General features: G+C 40.5%; 1 protein-coding gene and 1 long non-coding RNA gene across 2 annotated transcripts in view; one reads left to right on the forward strand and one right to left on the reverse strand.

Moving 5' to 3' along the window:
• The window catches only part of LOC125398812 (cytochrome P450 3A9-like), a 28,314-nt gene extending 17,880 nt beyond the window's left edge, over positions 1-10,434 (reverse strand). The window contains exons 1-6 of the mRNA XM_087903412.1: positions 10,238-10,434; positions 8,022-8,115; positions 6,009-6,061; positions 5,341-5,440; positions 395-508; positions 81-169 (exon numbers count right to left, since the gene is read on the reverse strand). Coding sequence (XP_087759538.1) covers positions 81-169; positions 395-508; positions 5,341-5,440; positions 6,009-6,061; positions 8,022-8,115; positions 10,238-10,308 — 521 coding nt within the window. The 5' untranslated portion in view covers positions 10,309-10,434. The remainder of the gene's footprint in view (positions 1-80; positions 170-394; positions 509-5,340; positions 5,441-6,008; positions 6,062-8,021; positions 8,116-10,237) is intronic.
• Positions 10,435-13,298: 2,864 nt separating this feature from the next.
• On the forward strand, positions 13,299-19,008 carry LOC148123120 (uncharacterized). Its single transcript, XR_015737276.1, has 3 exons — positions 13,299-13,426; positions 14,804-14,893; positions 18,823-19,008. It is a non-coding gene; the product is annotated as an uncharacterized LOC148123120 (long non-coding RNA).
• The last annotated feature ends 559 nt before the right edge of the window (positions 19,009-19,567 follow it).

A 19,567-nucleotide genomic window follows, 5' to 3' on the forward strand; every position in this document is an offset into this window, starting at 1 on the left:
CTTTCTGGTCACTTTTGTTGCAGTAACAGAAAAGCTTCTAACACAACAACCCAGCCCCCAACGACTCTACTAGTACTTACTCTTTCATGTTAATGGAATCCCCATTCTCCACTCCATGCCTCAAGTTTCTCACCAACAAATCTGCATACTGGTTAATGAGGGGGAACATCTACACACAAAACAAAATTCCATCCATAGTGAGATGAGGGAGCTCAGTTCCCAGTGGACACAACTTTCCCAAAGACAAAGCAAGAGGTCCCATTAACACAAAATGACATTCTTAGGAAGTTTTATCCCAGAGGACACTGATTGGAAAAGAGCTATGATCTTTCACTCCACCTACCCCCAGGATCTGCTCTTCATGTTTCCAGTGAAGAACTTACTACTTCTTTACCTCCTTGAGCTTTCCACTGGTGAAGGTTGGAGACAGCAATGTTCTTAATCTCTTCCAGTCTTCATTCTCAGATAAGGTGATTGCTTTTTTCAAAAACCCCACTGGACCGAAAACCTAAAAACCAAAACAAAAATAGTGTTGCCATATATAAGCTTGAAAAATTCTACAGTTGTAAAAAAATAAAGCAGGTATCATTTATTTGAAAATATTTATGATTGTACAGTTGGTTAATGTAACATGTTCAGTGAATATTTGTCTTAAACGATCCCACCCCCTGGGAGGGTTGAGGAGTCATTCAGCCAAAACATGTGGCTCTACAACTTTATAATTTAGATCCTTACTTCCATAGAAGTTTCACATAGCTGTTTCAGAGGAATTAGATAGCAACAAGACCTGGCCCATTTTTCCAGTGTATGCCAAGTAGAAAGGAACTGATGACAACTGGTGGCCTTGTAAAGACAGACCTGTGATAAACTGCAAATATTCATAGTAGAAACTTCGTGGTAAAAGGGTGATTAACGTGATTTGAGAAAGCAATAACAGTGCATGAAAGAATTTAGGTATTATTTGGAAGAAATAATGTAATTCTATGTGAAATATTTTTTTCTTGCTGATTTTCTTAGGTGTAGATGATTGTACCTCTCTTCCCACCTTCTGCTAGACTTGGCACTATCTCCTTGAATCTTATGCTCATGAAAACATGCATTCAGTACAAAGTGGATATTTTTGTCATTCTGTATTTTAAAATGAGCCCATTTGGTATTTGATGTCTATACATGAAAGAATTTACCTTTTTTTACTTGCTGTATTAAAATTGAATTCAACATATAATAAACTTAGAGAAAAACCAATGTTTTTAGAGTTTTTCATTGAGTGCATGCACATGTATGTTCATGTGTGCATGTGCAGAGGCAAGAGGAGGACATCAAGTGTGCTGCTCTGTCATGCTGCCTTCCTCCCTTGAGACTGGCTCTCTCACAGAACCTGAAGCTCACTGTTTCGTGTAGGCTGGCTGTGAGTTCCTGGAATCCACATGTCTGTCTCCTGTGCTGAAGTCATTATACCTGTGGCCATGATTAACTTTTTTTGTGAGTCCAAACACCTTTGTACAATACAAGATAAATAAACATTCTGATGAATTTCTAAGGTGAGCGTAGTTAAGACCACATGAAACACACAATCATTTTCACAATAATTCCAAAGAAATGAAATACCAGGGGCTAGAGAGATGGCTCAATAGCTAAGAGTACTAACTGCTCTTTCAGAGGACCAGGATTGAATTTCTAGAAACCTTATGGCAACTAATAATCATCTGTAACTAGTTTTAGGGGTTTTGTTGATCTCATCTAGCTCCATAGGCACTCAACATAAACATGCTGCGTAGACATACATGAAGGCAAAACACCCATATTTACATCACAATAAAATAAATTAAAAAGAAGATGAAATATTTTAGGTTTGAATTTAACAAAAATTTATAGTACTCTAGAAGATGTAAAAATGATGTTGAAAGGAATCAAGCAAAATTGGAAAGAATGGAGAAACATATAATATTTTGAGACCAGACAGCTCTTCCAAAGAAGATGGCTTATCAATAAGAGAACTTTTTCTCAAACATGAAGACCCAAGTTTGAATCCCCAGCACCCACATTAGAGAAAGTTTGACATGGCTACATGTGCCATAACTACAGTGTTGAGAACAAAGACTGTTGGATCACAAAAGCTCATTGGTAATCCGGCCAAGATGAAGCAATGAGCTTTGGGTTCAGTGGGAGACTCTATCTCAAGAGAATAAGACAGAATAATAGAACTGGACACCTAATGTTTCTACACATGTACACATGGACACATGTGTATGTATGTAGACAGTACACATACAACTCAAAGTTCTAAGAATATTGATTTTATCCAAATTTATGAAAAGGTTTAGTTCATTTCTGATAGCATATGTAAATGGCTTTTTCATGTCTAGGCATCAGTAAGCTTATTATAAATTTGCATAAAAAGACAATGAAAGAAGAAGAGATAGAAGGGATTCTGAAAATGAAGAGAAACTGATTATTCTGCCTCATGTGGAGTCACGGTAAGACCCCAACTCAAAAAGCCTGCTTGCAACTGCTTTAAGCATATGCCCTAGGTGAATGACAATCAGCAGTGGAAAAGTACAAAACTTGCAAAATTTGCAAAACTTGCAAAACAGCCCTGACTGATGCTTGCACCCTGATCACAGTACCCTGCACCACCAGTCTGCCAGGAAACACCTAGCACCCATGATACGGCTTGGGGACTTTCCACGACAGGGTTTTGGGTTTTTATGGCATTTCTGGGAAATAGAAGGAACAAACAGCTATGGCCTAAAATTGACCCAAAATGCAAAATGTTGTATCCAATCATTCTGCACCTTATACCCATTATTTTAACATTGTAGTTTTTACCTATAAAATGTTTCTGGAATTGCTGTTCGGGGTGTGTTCAGCCTCCTTGGAGACTAGAGACACCCGGTTGCATGATCTTTAATAAACCCTGTTGCTTCTTGCATCTGCTCGACTGGTTAATCCCTCTTGGGCCTCCACCCAGTGGGTGAGGGTCTTTCGGTCACAATGCAGTTACAACAATCAAGAGTATGTGCTGTTATAGGAGGGACAGACCCAGGGCTATGGTACTTAACTGGGAATGAATAGTTCATCTGCAGATACAGCCCCAAATGATTTTCATTCTTTCTTGGTCCTCAATATAATCATTTAATCATTGGTTTAATGAATTGACTCTTTGTAGTCTAATCTGATATGATTCCACACCAGAATGTGGTTGTCCCCACTGATCTCTCTCTCTCTCTCTCTCTCTCTCTCTCTCTCTCTCTCTCTCTCTCTCTCTCTGTCTCTCTCTCTGTACCATCTTTCATATGAGTGCAGGCATATGCATGTCATAAAGTGTGTAGAGATCAGAAGACAACCTTTGAATGTTGGTATTTAATTTTCCACCTTGTTTGAGACAAGTTCTGCTTTTTCCCAGTGCATAGACCAGGACAGCTGACCTGCAAGGTTTTGGAAATTCTGTCTCTACTTCCATTCCTTGTATGTGTACTGGGAATACAAATTTCCTTGTATGTGTACTGGGAGTACAAATGTGTGTGTTACCATGTCCAGTTTTTGTATGGGTTATGAGGAACTGAACACAGGTGTGTTCTTTGAGCTTTTATACATTGATACATCTTTTTAGACCCCAAATATTTTTCCCCAGGTGCAAAAGTGACTTGTTTATGTCAGAAAAACTAGAAAGGTGGAAGAAAAAGGGAAAAAGAATTTTGCCTCAAGTATGATGCTTCATATGAAGTATAACACAAAATAAATCTCAGACTTAGATTAAAATTTAAAACTGTAAAGTTTAGTAAAGAAAAACAACCAACCAACAAGGAGACTTATGGGATCAATTGTTAGACATGCTACCACAACATAACCCACAAGAGAAACAATAGATATATTTGCATCCTTCAAACAAGATTCTCCCACTCCCTTACAGAATGACTCCTGTTAAACAAACAGTAATGAAGATACACTGGAAATGAACTATTGTGTACTACTGCTTGGAGTGTTAATTTGTGCAGCCACCATAGAAACCAATATAGAGGAACATCATCAGCCTAAACATTTAACTACCACACAATTCACTACACTACTGCTGGGTATAAGAGTAAAGAAACTTAAGACAGTATACCACAGAGATAGCTGTGCATTCATGGTTTTTGGTGGTTCTATTCAGAATAGCTATGGCATAGAATCAGTTTAGATACTATTCTAGTTTGCTTTCTTTTGCTGTGATAAATGAATTTCATGACCAGAAGCAACTTGTAGAGGAAAGGGTTTATTTTAGCTTACAGGTTGTAATCCATCACTGAGGGAAGCCAAGTAAAGAACTCAAATCAAGAGGTTAAAGCAGGAACCAACAGAGGCATGCTGCTCACTGGATTGCTGCAAGGCTCATGTTCAGCTACCTTTCTTACAGAGTCAAGGTCATTCTGCCTAGGGATGGTACCACTCATAGTGCACTGCACCCTCCTACATCAGTTAACAATCAGAAAAATGCCTCATAGACATGCTCATGGGCCTATCAGACAGAGAAAATTCTTCAACTGAAGTTCCATTTTCTAGCATATGTCAAGTTGACAATCAAGGTTAGTTGTCACAGGTGCCCATCAATAGGTGAATGGATAAGGAAATGGACACACACAAATGGAGTTTGGTTCAGTCATAAGGAAGAACAAAACTATATTATTTCAATGAAATTAGATGTAACTGGACACCTTCATGTTAAGAGAAATAAGCCAGATTCAGAAACACATATAACATGCTTCTTCTTATATGCCATACCTATATTAGATTTTTTAAAATGCCGTGGAAATAGAAGAAGGCATATTTTGGAAGAAGACCAGAGGGAGAGAGAAGGGAGAAGAAAATGGAGATGTAAGAAGGTCATGGAAAGATGTTTATAAAGTACAGTATATATGGTAAGAAATGTCATAAGAAAATTCATTATTTTTCAATATAAATATATGCTAATAAGAAAGAAAATAAACATAGATTCTCATTAAGAAGAAAAGGCATAGCCACATAAGCCTGCAATCCCAGCTGTGTGAGGGGCAGAGACAGAAAAATGTCAGGGGCTTCTTGCTGCCAGCTTAACTGCAAGTTCGGTGAGAGACTCCATAAGGAAATGAGAAAGTGAAAGAGCAGGGAACCTGCCACCCATCTCTGGTTTCCTGTATGTATTGGGCAGGGACATCTACATACGTGTGCATATACTAAACATCTACTACACACATGCTATACTTCCCACACCCACTCACACATACACATATACATACACAAAGTCACATATAGACCAAAATACCCAACTAATGCATAAATACATGAATAGATGTTGGAATAATTTAAGAAATGGATGCCTACCCGGCGGTTTGTGAAGGTAGAATAACATTCCTTTATCAGTACTGATTTGATCATGTCTGGATCCATGATAGCCAAAACAGGTTGTCGGCCTTCATAAAACCTGTATTGGCAAAGCAGACAGGATTCAAACAACCAGCTAGATTCTGCTTCTGGTGTGCTCAGAATCCAGATGCTGTCCCAGATGTTATATGATCCATAATCCAAATTGTGCAATGCACGATTGTATGAGTTCCTAGTTCAAGTCAGGAATTTGGACCACATATCACAGGAGTCTCATGAAATGAAGTATAATGTAGCTCACGCAGGGAGGGAAAAACACAAAATAGCTCTACAAAAATCACAGCTAGAAATAAAGGGGAACATTTTTAAAGTCTGGGTGATGTACACATGAATATTGAGCTGAATAGCCAGATACTAGACAGAAAAATCAGGTGAGCCATCCCTGAGCCATCAAGTCTGAGAGAAAAGTAAAAATATGTAATTTTTATCAGAAGAAATCAGTCTGTGAATGTGGTACCTGGAGACACATGAGACCTCTGGTAAGAAAAGTCTCTGAGATCCTTATAATCATACCTTCAACTCAAGAGGCTGTGGGCTACGGTTGTTTTCTAGGCACTGAGATACATGATCATTTCAAGTTAACCAATGGAGGCTTCCAGAACACTTACCCCCATATTTTCCCATATTTTTCATGGCATTGTCTGTCAAACTCCCAAAATCCCTGGCAACAGAAAGAAAATTAAAACATACCATTATTATTATTATTATTATTACATTTATTTACTTGGCGTGTGTGTGTGTGTGTGTGTGTGTGTGTGTGTGTGTGTGTGTGTGTAGAACAGAGGACCACTTCTGGTAGTCAGTTCTTCTCTCTCACTATGTGGGTTCCAAGGGTCAAACTCAAGTAGTTAGGACTGGTGGAAGACATATCTTTCAACTGAGTCATCCTGTTGCTCCTGACTATTATTTAAGAAGACTGCACTTGTCTCTAATTCGGATTGTCTATATCTAAATAATTTGAATCTCATTAAATCCTGCTAACTATCCACACTGACAATAAGAGGATTGCCCTTATCCCAAGGAGTATAAGTGTGAGGGAGACAGAATATAGGAGATATTTGAAATGGGGGCCTTGTACTCTTTGAGAGTTTCCAGTTTCCACCAACATGGTGCATACATGGCCACTTACTCTTGTCGGTGAATAATAGTGAATACCATGTCTCTCTAAATTGTGTTTGCTTCCCCACATCATCCCTAAATGTTCAAGCTCTCTGAGATATTCTTTTTTTAGGTGGAAGAGGAAACAGAAACTAAGTGAAAGTGAGGGAGTGTCCCAGGAACAGGTGTCATTGTGTATTTCCATATTTAGAGTCCTTTTCTTTACCTCATAATCTTACTCTAGAACACCAGAGGAATTAGAAACTGGAACTAACTTGGGACCTCTTTTAATTTAGATAGTGGTTGAGTCCCAGACTTGTTGCTGAGTGAGAAAACAAACAGGGAAAAATGAGAATACAGGTTCCTACTGAATGCAGAAAGATGGAGAAACACCACAACTATGAAACACTGCAAACTATGCATTTCTTTGACTTATTTCCTGTGCTAGTTTGTTTTAATTATCAACTGCACAGAGTCAACAATTTGGGAAGGGTTCTCCAAGATGAGATTGGGCTGTGAAGCCATTGTCTGTGGGGGCTTATCTCAATGGTTAATTGATATACGAGACCCAGCTCAGTATCCCCTTGGCAGGTAGTTCTGGGCTGTATAAGAAGGATATTTAACAGGAGCCTAAGAGAGTCAGGAAACAGTGCTTCTTATGGGTTCTGACTCAGGTTCCTGACCTGACATCTGTCAATGATGAATCACAACCAGTAAGATGAAAGGAAACCTCTCCCTAATTTGCAGTGTTCACAGTTTTGTTTTAAAGATTTATTTGCATTTTATGCATTTGAGTGTTTTACCTGCATGTCCGCATGTGTACTGTGTGCATGCCTTGTGTCTAAGGAGGCCAGAAGAGGATGTCAGATCCCCTGGAATTGGAGTTATAGATGCTGTGAGGTGCCATGTGAGTTCTAGGAACCAAACTCATCTCACCACCTCCTTTGTTCTGAGTGGTTAATCTCAGCAACAGAAAGGAAACTAGAACACTCTTGAAACTGAAAAACAAAATGAAGCAAAACTTTGCCAAGTTTCACTTGTGATGTTTTAAGCTATGGAAACAAAAGTGGCCAGTGAGATGGCTCAGTAGGTAAAGGTACCCGCCACTCAAGCTTATTGACTTCAGTTTGACAGCAGGACCATGAGGTAGAAGAGGATCAAGTCTCACAATGATTCTCTGACTTTCATGTGTACATCACACACCACACACACACACACAGAGAGAACAAAGAAACAAATGTAAATTTTAGAAAAGATTCCAGAGGCATTACTGGCTCTTGCAAGAATGTGTACTGGGAAAAAAAAAAGCAAATTTTCTTTTGAGGCTCACCAATCTGAACAAGTCCTCAACGTGAGAATAGGTGTGACAGAGGTCTGAGCTCATCAGCTGCATGAACCAGAGACTCCAAAGAAAATAATAATAAAATCTGAGAATTTTAACCCATGAGTTGGTCTTCCTAATGGAAGGAACTAAGCCAGTTTTCACAACCATGAGTGGAGCAGGGTGCTCAAGCAACACTTACATTTCGGAATGCAAGAATGTTTCCCACAAAAGGCAATGGTTTGGGTCCAGAAATCCCCAAGTTCTTAAAAGTTCCATGTGTATAGGTTCCGTACCTGTAAAATGGGAGGTCAAGTTCTTAGGGGTTACTACTGTGTGTTATGCAGGCTTACCAGTTACAGAAACAGAAACTAACATTCAGGTTGGAGTGCGGGATAATATACTGCTAACAAAAAACGACAAAAACGTCAATTGCAACAATTACTTTTGATCTTCATTTTTACCCCTACATTTTCTGAGAGACTCCCCAAACACACAAATACAAAACACAAAAAGTAGATCAATTGTTTTGGATTTAAGTCCTAAAGTGAATTATTTACAAATGTCCCTACATGTCACTGTTAATGTGAGATTCCGGTTAGAATACTTCTACATAATTTTATTTGCTTGTGTTATTTAGGGAGACTGAGTGGACAACAGTGGATCTGCCCTTTTAGTGCTCTTCAATGGGGTGCTGAAATCCACAAGCATGTCTGAGAATTCTTTCTTGAGAGGAGAGTAATGTTTTCTGCTTCCTCCTAACTCAGTGGGTTTTAATCTTGCTAATGCTGCGACCCTTTATTCCAGTTCTTTATGCTGTGGTGACTCCCAACCATAAAGTTATTTCATTGCTACTTTGTATCTGTAATTTTGCTACTATTATTACTCTTAATGTAAATATATGATAAGCAGGATATCTGATATGTGACCCCTGTGAAAGGGTCATTTGACCCCAAAGGGGTTGCGACTCACAGGTTGAGAATGACTGTCCTATCCCATACCTGGGTAGAATTTATGTCATCACTGGCCCATTCTCTTCCTTATCCACCTACATCGAAAATTTACATGACTGATGGACAGGCACAGCAGAAACTGCAGAACTGAAGAAAACCAGCTAAGTAAGTTTATTTCAAAGCATACACACAATCTATCCCATGCATTTGCTTGTGTATTATGCTTGCATTTCTGTCACTTAGAAACAGATGAAATCACTTTATACAATCAGTTATCACAAATACTGAGAGCAACAGCCCCACTTTAACTTCTGAAAGAAGACTGCTGGCCATATCTCATAGAAGTTCTAGGATCAAATAGAATGAAATGAAAGCTTTTCAATTAATTGAAAAACATAATAAGATGGGAAAGATATTGCCGCAATATCTTAAATACTTTTCTTCAAAGCATAAAACCATATTTGAGATTCTATTTCTGTTCTATTGTGGAAATTTCTATTTCCTCATTGCTATGATCATTTACCCTTTATTAAAGTTATTCTTTTATTGATTTTTATTGAGCTTCCCTTCCTGCCTCTGTTTCCCTTCCTGCCTCTCCCCTACCCTTCAACACTCTCCCAAGGCTCCCATGCTCCTAATTTACTCAGGAGATCTTGTCTTTTTCTACTTCCCATGTATATTAGATCTATGCATGTCTCTCTTAGTGTCCTCATTGTAGTCTAAATTCTTGGAGATTGTGATTTGTGGGCTGATTTTCTTTGCTTTATGTTTAAAAACCACTTATGAGTGAGTACATGTGATAATTGTCTTTCTGGGTCTGGATTACCTCACTCAAAATAATATTTTCTAGCTCCATCCATTTTCCTGCAAATGTTTTTTTTTCTGCTGTGTAGTAATCCATTGTGTAAATACGCCACATTTTCCTTATCCAATCTTTGGTCGAAGGGCATTTAGGTTTGTTCCAGGTTCTGGCTATGACAAACAATGCTGCTATGAACATAGTTGAGCATATGTCCTTGTGGCACGATTGAGCACAGGGGACAACACTACAGCTCCTGCAGCAGAGGACTCAGGTGAAGATGACACAAAACTCCTCCCATCCCCACAATCCTGAGACATTGAAGAAGAGGCCTCCCATCATGCACTGTCATTTGTGATCTGCCTTTGTTAAACTCTGGTTGGTTAATTTTGGGGAAAAACTGAGACTCAACCAGAGGATACTCTAAGTCTAACTAGGTCATTCTATCATCCTATCCACAGAAAGTAGAGTTCAGTAGAAGAGGAATGCCCATTTATCCCCTTAGAGGACCAACAGCAACATGTTAAGCCTTTGTAGCATCCCACACTTAAGCAGCATCTTCTTCATTTTCTCTTTGGATTTTCCAAACAGGGAGAGGAAAGAATTATCCATTTCACATTCCCAAGTCCTAATCACTGAGGAGAGGAGCCTGTGGAGTTTACTTACAGGTAGAGGAGCACCAGGCTGGTAGCCAGGAGTATCCAGGTTTCCATGGAGAAGTTTGGAATCAGGTCCATTCCTGCTTCTTTAATCAAGTCTCTCTTTTGTGTTTTATTCTCAGATGTCTGTCCTCCACGTTGCAGCACTGAGCCTGATGAACTTCCTTTCCTGCGTAGTTGTGATTCAAAAGGCGAGCCTGCAGTGGTTAAGTTAACAGAAAGGGGTGGGATTGGCCTTGCAGTTAATGAACACACTGCTGTTGTGCCCCACCCACTGTCCTAAAGTCAAGTACACTCTCCACCTCAGTAACTGGCAAAGAATCAAACATGTGTCCACTTGGATGTAAGAATTTGTCTTGTAGAAATATCAGTTTAAATAGAACCTGTGTTATCACTGGATACAAAGGTTATTTCTTCTTATCAGAAACTCAGGTGAAGTTATTGACCTTAATTTCCTGTAGTCTGTCCTCTTGTCCAGGGCTGCTTTTATTTCACAGTACTTGAAATTCAGCCAAATGGACTACACCTACAGGTATTTTTCATTCATTTCCCTCTGCCTACAATATCCTCTGTCTCACAGAAGACGCTTATTCCTTCTTCAAAATCCATTCTTATGAGGGTCACATGGATTGCCCTGGGAAGGGGCAATAGAAGACATCTTTTGGATAAATTTGGGGCTGGGGAAGTAAAAGGAAGCAGATGGGAGGTGACGGCATGAGTGAACAGGATGGTCCAGTTGGGGGAGGGATGAAAGAGATGTTTCCATAGAGGGGGTCATTACAAAGCTAGGGAGAAACCTGATGCTAGGAAAAGTTCCAGGAATGCAGAAGGATGACCCCAGCAAAGACCCCTAGCTATAGTGGAGAGGGTGCCTGAACTGCCCATCCCCTGTAATCAGATGGTTGACTTCTCTAAATGTCATCATAGAACCTCCATCCAGCAACTGATGGAAGTAGATTCAGAGATCTGCATTCAAGCACCAGGTTGAGCTTTGGGAGTCAGTTGAAGAGAGGGAGGAGGGTTTATATAAACAAGGGGTTTAAGATCATGACGGGGAAACCCACAGAGACAGGTGACCTGTGCTAGAGCTCACAGGCTCTAGACTAGAGCTGGGCAGCCCACAGGGCATCAAACTAGGCACTCTGCATGTGAGTGACAGTTTTGTAGCCTTTTCTGTTCATAGGACCCCTGGTAATGGGACCAGGATTTATCCCTGGCACATGAGTTGAATGTTTGAATCCCAATGGCGGGATGTCATGTTCAGCCTTGATACAGGAGGGAAGGAGCTTAATCCTCTCTCAACTGAATGTACCAGGTCTTGTTGACTCACCATGCTAGGTCTTATACTTTCTGAGGTGTGGATGAGGAGTGGGAAGGGCAAGAGGAAGAGAGGGAAGGGGAGCTGTGGTTGGTATGTAAAATGAATAAAAACCACATCTGATAGGATTCTTCCTCACCAACCTAATCAAATTTAGAAATACTCTACTGGATAACCTTTATCATGTCCAGGAAAACATTTATTTTTCTCTCTCCAAGAACATTATTGGTTTCCATATATGTTTCATTATCAAATCATAAGATTCTGTAAGACATAGTTTGATTCTGATTGTCTTTTTTAATTAACCAATTTATTTTTTTAAAAAAACTATTTTTTCTCATTTTATATACCAATCCCAGTCTCCCCTCCTATCTATTCCTCAGAGAGCTAAGGCTTTCAATGATGAGTCAACAAAGTCTAGAACATTGATTTGAGACAGGACCATAGCCCACCCCATTATATTTAGACTGAGAAAGGTATCCCTCCAAAGACAAAGGCTTCCAAAAGGTCAGTACAAACAGTAGGGATAAATCCTGTTCTCACTGCCAGTGGCCCCACAATACCCAGGCATACAACTGTCACCCACGGTCAGAGGCCAATTTTGTTCCATGCTGGTTCCTTCACTGACAGACCAGAGTTGTTGGAATTCCATTAGCTCAGATAATATGTTTCAGTGGGTATTCCTATCATGGTCCTGACCTCTTTGCTTGTATTCTCACTCCTTCTACTCTTCAGCTGGATTTTTGGAGCTCAGCCCGGTACTTTGCTGTGGGTCTCTGCCTAATCTTCCATCAGTCACAGGATGAAGGTTCTATAGTGACATTTAAGATTGTATGACTCTCTTTTATGTCTCTTGTCCCTAGCAGATTGTTAAAAAATGTTGACCTTTAGAAAGTGCAGGTGATGTTGTCTTCCCTGTGTCCATTTACCATGAGTATTTGGTGACCACTTCATGGCTCTGTGTCATAAAACAATAGTGTTTAGTTAGACTCAGTCTTTTTCTTGACATATGCAGGCTGATCTGCCTTGGAGCTGACTGATAGATGCATCAGATAGAGCTAGAGAGATGTCTCAACAGCTTAGAGCACTGTCTGCTCTACCAAAGGACCATGGCTCAATTACCAGCACCCACATGGTGGCTTACAAGCATTTGTAGCTCAAATTTCAGTGGATCCCACTCTCTCTTTTAGTTTTCCTGGTCACTGTACACATGGGATGCAAAGACATAAATGCAGGCAAAACACCCAAACACATAAAGTATAATAATTTTAAAAACCTGTGAGTGTGTGTATAGATGTGGTGTGTGTGTGTGTGTGTGTGTGTGTGCGCGCGCGCATGCATGCGTGCATGTGTGCATTCACAACTGTAGGAGTAAGTTGAGGATTAAACAGATCCCAGGTAGGTAAACAGATAGAGAAGTATATCACAGAAATATGATAAAGATGCAAATAGCAGGCTTCTCTCTCAACCCTTGATTTGAAATAAAGGCTTGGAAGGCTTTACAAAAATTGTACGGTGGGACTCAGATGAATTTACCCAAACCTGTGAGCCTTTTCACTTCCCTTTCTTTGTTTATGCAATCCTAAATTAGAGGAAGAATTTATTTCCAGCCCAACCACAGCCCTTAAAGTCCCCAACTCTCCAGGGGATGCTGGGCTTTAGCTTCCCCTTCTGTTTCCAGGGTTCTTCCTCTATGTATGCCTTGGTATGTGCTTCTTCACCTCCAATAGAAGTAGTTTTCAGCTGTTAACTCCACCCACTGTGCGTGAGATTTCCCCACTGCTACCTGTTATGCTCCCACCTTCATTACCTTTTAATACTTTGTCTGCCAGACAAAACAAACCTGACCCGGAACACTCGATGATGTTAGGAGTGCTTGTGAGTATGGGTATTTGCACAGCACACATGTGTGCCTATGCATGTGATAGATAGCAGACATACTTTGACCAACAGCCCATCTTTTATTAAATTGATTTTTATTGAGCTCTACATTTTTCTCTGCTCCACCCATGCCTCCCCCTTTCAACCCTCTGCCCAGGTCCCCATGCTCCCAATTTACTCAGGAGATCTTGTCTTTTTCTCCTCCCCATGTAGATTAGATCTATGTAAGTCTCTCGTAGTGTCCTCATTGTTGTCTAAGTTCTCTGGTTGTGGTTTGTAGGCTGGTTTTCTTTGCTTTATGCTTAAAAACCACCTATGAGTGAGTGCATGGGATAATTGTCTTTCTGTGTCTGGGTTACCTAACTAAATATTATGTTTTCTAGTTCCACCCATTTTCCTTCAGCATTCAAGATGTCATTATTTTTTTCAGTCCATCTTACATATTGGATCAGTTTCTCTCACTTGAAACCTGAGTTTGCCAATTTGGCTTATATAATTGGCTAACTTGCCCTGCTGATCTCTGGCTCCATCTCCCACACTCTGAAATTACAGGGCCCACTATACCTGCCAGTCTCTGTGTGCAGACAATTGAACTTTGGTCCTTATGCAATCTTGGCAGGCACTTTATCCACTGAATCATATACCCAGTCCCCAAGTTAGCCACATTCTTAACCAATAAATGCAAAGTCTCTGAGTGAATGCACGTGAAAGGACTGAGAAGTGGACCATAAGCACTTTGGCCACCAATCTATGGCAGATGTCACTACATACAGTATGCAAGGATGCCCCAGACACCAAAACAAAATAATACTTGATTTTTTTTAGACATTTCCATTTCATCATCTGGAAAGCGTTCATTTAGCTCCTTGCTGTCTAGTTTTGTGTTAACTCGATACAAAGTCATTTTGGAAGAGGAAACTTCTATTGAGAAAATGTCACCACCAGGTTGGCTTTTGGACAAACCTGAAGTGCATTGTCTTAATCAGTAATTTATATGGGAGGACCTAGACCTTTTTGGGTCAAAATACATCTGGGATGGTAGTTCTTAGTGTTATTAGAAAGCAGGTTGAGCAAGTAAAGAGGAATTGACCAGAAAGCAGTGTTCCTTCATAATCCACACAGTCCGTGCCTCCAAGATACTGCCATGGTTGAGCTCTTGACTTCTTTCAGTGATGGACTATGATATGTGAATTAGAATGGCCTCCATAGGCTCATATGTTTGAATACTTGGCCAGCAGTTGGTGAAACTGTTTGTGAAGGAGTAGGAGACGTCGTCTTATTGAAGGATGTGTGTAACTGAAGGTAGACTTTGAGGTTTCAAAAGCCTATGCCATTCCAGTTGGCTCTCTCTGTCTGTGGTTGTTTTCTCTCCAGGTAAACTCTCAGTTATTGCTCCAGCACCATGCCTGCCTTCCTGCTGCCATGTTTCCTGCCATGATTGTCATGAACTAACCATCTGAAACTGTAAGCAAGCCCCAAATATACTCTCTTTTTTTTACAGGTCAACTTGATCATGGTGTCCTTCATAGCAATAGCAAAGTAACTATGACAATGTATAAAATATTGTCTATAAAGGGAATATGAAATTTAGAATTGTTTTAGCTGGAGTTAGGAATGTGGCTCAGTTTGTAGAATTCATGCTTAACATGCATGAGGCACGGGGTCTGATCCAAGTGTTCCATGATGATGGCTGTATCTCATGTCTAAAATCTCAACAATTGGGGGGTAGGAACAGAAGTAATCGGAGTCTAAGTTCATCTTAGGCTACATAGTAAGTTGACAAACAGCTCAATGGGAGTTATGGAGAATAAGGCTAGGCTCATAGCTCAGTTGGTAAAATGTCTGCCATGCAAGAAAGAGGATGTGAAGCCAGGCTTGGTATTGTGTGACTGTGGCAGCCTCAGGACTAGGGGTGAAAACTGGTAGCTCCCTGAAGTTCACTGGCCTGCCATTCAAGTCTAATCAATGAGTTTCAGGTTGAGTGGGAGATCCTATATCAAAAAATAAAAGTGGAAGGGCTAGAGAGATCACTAAGTAGTTAAGAATGCTTGTTCCCCATGTATAGGACCTGAATTAATTCACAGCACAGCATTGGGTAGCTTACAACTACCTGTAACTCAAGTTGCAAGAAATCTTACGCCTTACTCTAGCCATTACAGGCACATGCAAATGCTTGCACACACATAAATATAAAAGACTTATAAGCAAAATAAATACTAAGAGAATAAAGGTGGAGAATGAGCAAAGAAAGATGCTTAATTTTAACTAAGTTTTTTACACAAGTCTCATATATTTGCATTCACACCTACAGACAGATACTCTCTCTGTCTCTCTGTCTATCTCTCTCTCTAACTCACAAACAAATACAACAGACAAGCTAACATACACATAACAAAATTTCAAAAACTTTCTAGAACTAATACATTTTACTCTGAAAAACTTAATTTAGTTAAATGGATCTTGTAGTGAGGTGCAATAAGACCTTGACCTGTAGGCCTATAGTCTATCTGGGTAGGATAGTCTAGTCATTTTTTGAGACCAAAATCCAGCCAGCACCAGGATCAACCCAGAGCAAAAGATTTTAGTCTACAAAGGGTCATAAAAGTGGCATGCCTTTTGTGAAATATGCTCTATAAGGTAATATCTTTAAACATAAAAAGACATAAATACCAATGAAGAAATTGTAGGAATAGATGAAGACTCTCTGTACTGGAGATACACATTGATGACCTCTGTGCTTTGGTCTGCACATATTGTCTGCCTTCAATAGCCTGCTATGTCTATACGGAGGAAAACAGATGACTCACAGGTAGACAAAGGACATAGTCCACTAACAGCCAGATTCTATTTTGGTTGCAAATAGAGGGAAGGTGATAATTATAGTATCTTGAGCTAAAATTAACCATATGACAACATAAAACCTTTACCAGTTTCGGTGAACTTATCTTTTTCAGTTTCTCTAAGAAGTTAATGTTCAACTTTAGATAACAGTAAAGGAAGTAATTAAGCTCATAAATGGTTATAGTCACGCTATCATGTTATAAGGTTGTGAGCCCCCATGTGGATGATGGGAACCAAATCCAGGTACTTTGTAGGAATACCCAGTGTCCTAACCACCAACTCATCTCTCCAGCCCAGATCTTTATTAAAAATAAGCTTTACTCGTCTCTTGAATTTCTTTTTAACCACAGGGCAAGAGTACTGTTTATCACCAAAGGAGGCTGACATATAATTACCCTTTAGGGATGGGGATTTTTAGGAGAAAGGGCCTAGAGACCATGATCAGATTTCAAGGTGGGAGAGCATTAGAAAGAAAATACACTATATTAGCAACACCATTCCAGGACCTTATAGGAAAGGGAAAGTTTCCATTTACAGTGTACGGAGAGGAGTTGCATTAAGATAAAAGTATCATGGACCTTCAGCAGCAAGGGTCTGAGCTCATGTCCATGGCTACTAATGCCTTTGAAGGTCATGCAAATGCCAGGGGTCTGGGCAGCCACCTGGGGTCACATTGGTGTCTGAGGGCTATGCTACTGTGGAGGCACTGCCACCTGGGGCTATAGTGGCATATGAGTCCTGCAAGTTGCCTAGGATCATGTCTGGGCCCATGGTCCTGCTACCGTAAGTGTCTGTGTTGAACTGTGGTCCATGTTGCTGCCAAAGCCACGCTGATCTGAGTGTCCTGTGTCCTGTGTTCGTCCTCTGAGTCAGGGCTGCTACCCATGGCCATGTCTGTGTGTATGACTCTACAGCAGTCAGGGTCTGAGTTGATGTCTTTGGTCTCCATTGCCCTTGAGACCCTTTGGATGTCTGGGGTCTGGTCAGACACCTGAGACCATGTTGGTGTCTGAGGGCCATGTTGCTACCAGGGCCACACTGATCTGGATGGCTTGTGCTGCCACCAGGCCCATGGTGACACCTGGAACCCAGGTGCTCCCTAGGACTGTGTCTGGGTCGGTGATCCTGCTGTGGTTGGGGTCTGTGTTGATGTCCACAGCTCATGTTTTCTTAGGGGTCATAGGAACCAAGCATGTTGAAATTCGAGGTCTGTGCTGAGCTGGGAGAGCTGACTCTACCCCTTACTAGATTACAGCCGTAGGAGAGCTGCCACCCCGTGCTTCCCCAAGTAGGAAAGATGGTCTCACTCCTGACCATGGGTATGTACCTCACCTGGGCAACCCACTACAGCCAACCCTGTTGTTGAGGATGTAAGTAAGCTGTCCCTGAGGGCATGAGAACAGCAGAGCTGACTCCCTCAAGTCTCCATGTGGTAGCATGGGTAAGAAAAAGATGCCCTCTTGCTCCCACCCTTGCTACCTGTGGCAGGTGAGAAAGCTGGCCCTGGGGTCCCGAGAGTGAGAGAACTGCTAGCCCCTCAACAGCTGCAGCTCGCAGGAGAGCAGACAGATCCTGCACCCTGTCAGTGCAGTACACTAAGATATTGGAGATGAAGCTGAGCCAGCTCTGAGAAGGAGAGTAGGAGAGCTGGCTATACCCTCTTATATACCCCCTACAGCAAAGAGGGAGGACGCTGAACATTCCCAGGGCAAGACAGTGGACCTGGCCTTGGTGGTGTGAGTGACCTGGACCAAGGGCCTGGGAACAAAAGAACTGTTCTCTGTCCTTGCTGCAGCCTGCATTGGGTGGTCTGGCTGAGGCAGAACTGGAGAACTTACCTAGGTGGTGATAATTTGGGAAATTCAATAGGTTGACCAGCCCAGCTACCACCTAATCCCTGAATGTAGGGTATGAGTTGGCCTAACCCAACATTCACCTCATCTATGAACTATTGGAGCATGTGAAGGGGATGGACCTACAGATTCAAAACTGCTGGACATAGAACTCAGGACATAGAACAAAACAGGATATCCAATAGTAGCTCAGTGAGAGCCTGTTATCGACTGTGTAGCAGAAGGCAGAGGGCCTGAGCCAAATGAGTCATTACTATGGAAGTGAACATTTACAAGTGAAGATGACAGGACTAAAGGGTAAACTAAAGTGAGGTGTGACTCAACAGTCTATACCACAACTTCCACGAAATTCTTCTGTTTTTTTTTTCTTCTTGTTGCTTGTTTTGGTTTGGTTGTTTGTTTCTTTCTGTTTCGTTTTGTTTCTTGTTTTTTTTTCATTTGTTTGTTTGCTTTGTTTGGTTTTTGGTTTTTCTTTTAAATGTCATTTTGTTTTGGTGGGGAGGTTGCAAGAGTAGAGGGTAGATAGTGTGTGTCTGTGTATGTCTGTCTGTGTATGTCTGTCTGTGTGTAGATGGGCAGGATCTAGATGTACAATATAAAATCTGTAAATAATCAATAAAAGTTAAAAAGAAAGATAAAAATACATTGCATGCACAGATGGAATTCTCAGAGTTAATACTGGCACTATATTTTTTATAGGGTGAAAATAATTCTTCTTTATGGCATTTTATGTCCGAAGTGTTTGGGGCATGTGACAAGAACTTAGAAGAAATATTCTGAAAACTCTTTTTCATGAAGCTCTACTTCAAATGAAAAAAGCAGAAATGAACTAAACACACACAAAGAAATGCAAATTTGGATGAATATTACAAAATAAAAACTTCTATAAAAGCTTTCCATGGTTCTATTATGACACAAATTCGTTAACACAAAAACTTAATGTTTTTCACTGTTTGTTTGGGGTCATTTAACAACCTCCAGTCAAATTCTAAAAAGTTTTGTTGTGAAATAGGAAATGATATTCAATGTCCATTAGCAGTCACTGCTCTTCTCCAGCAATGACATTTTGACTGTTGTCATTGCTCATTCTTTTAAATTACATGTGAACCAGCCTCACTTTCTGTAGGCATTTTCTGCACACTCCTTAAGTGACAAGAGTCACTGGGACAATTATACTGCATCCTTTTAAAATTCCCTACTCAGAAATGATTTCAAACACTGCAAGAATATTACAAGGGCCAACTGTATGGACTTGACACAGATCCTTTCATTGTTAACAGTTTACTAGTACATTTGTTTCCTGTGCATATTTGTGTGCATTGTTTTTCCGAATGTTTTGGCATGGATTTAAAGACATAATGCCCTATCATCTTCCAATCCTTTAATATGCAGACCCTAAATAGAAGCACATTCTTTCATGTAATTGGTGCGGGAGAATTCTCTG

This window comes from Myodes glareolus, chromosome 2, assembly GCF_982192425.1.
Source record: "Myodes glareolus chromosome 2, mMyoGla1.1, whole genome shotgun sequence".
In the NCBI taxonomy this organism is placed as follows: Eukaryota; Metazoa; Chordata; class Mammalia; order Rodentia; family Cricetidae; genus Myodes; species Myodes glareolus.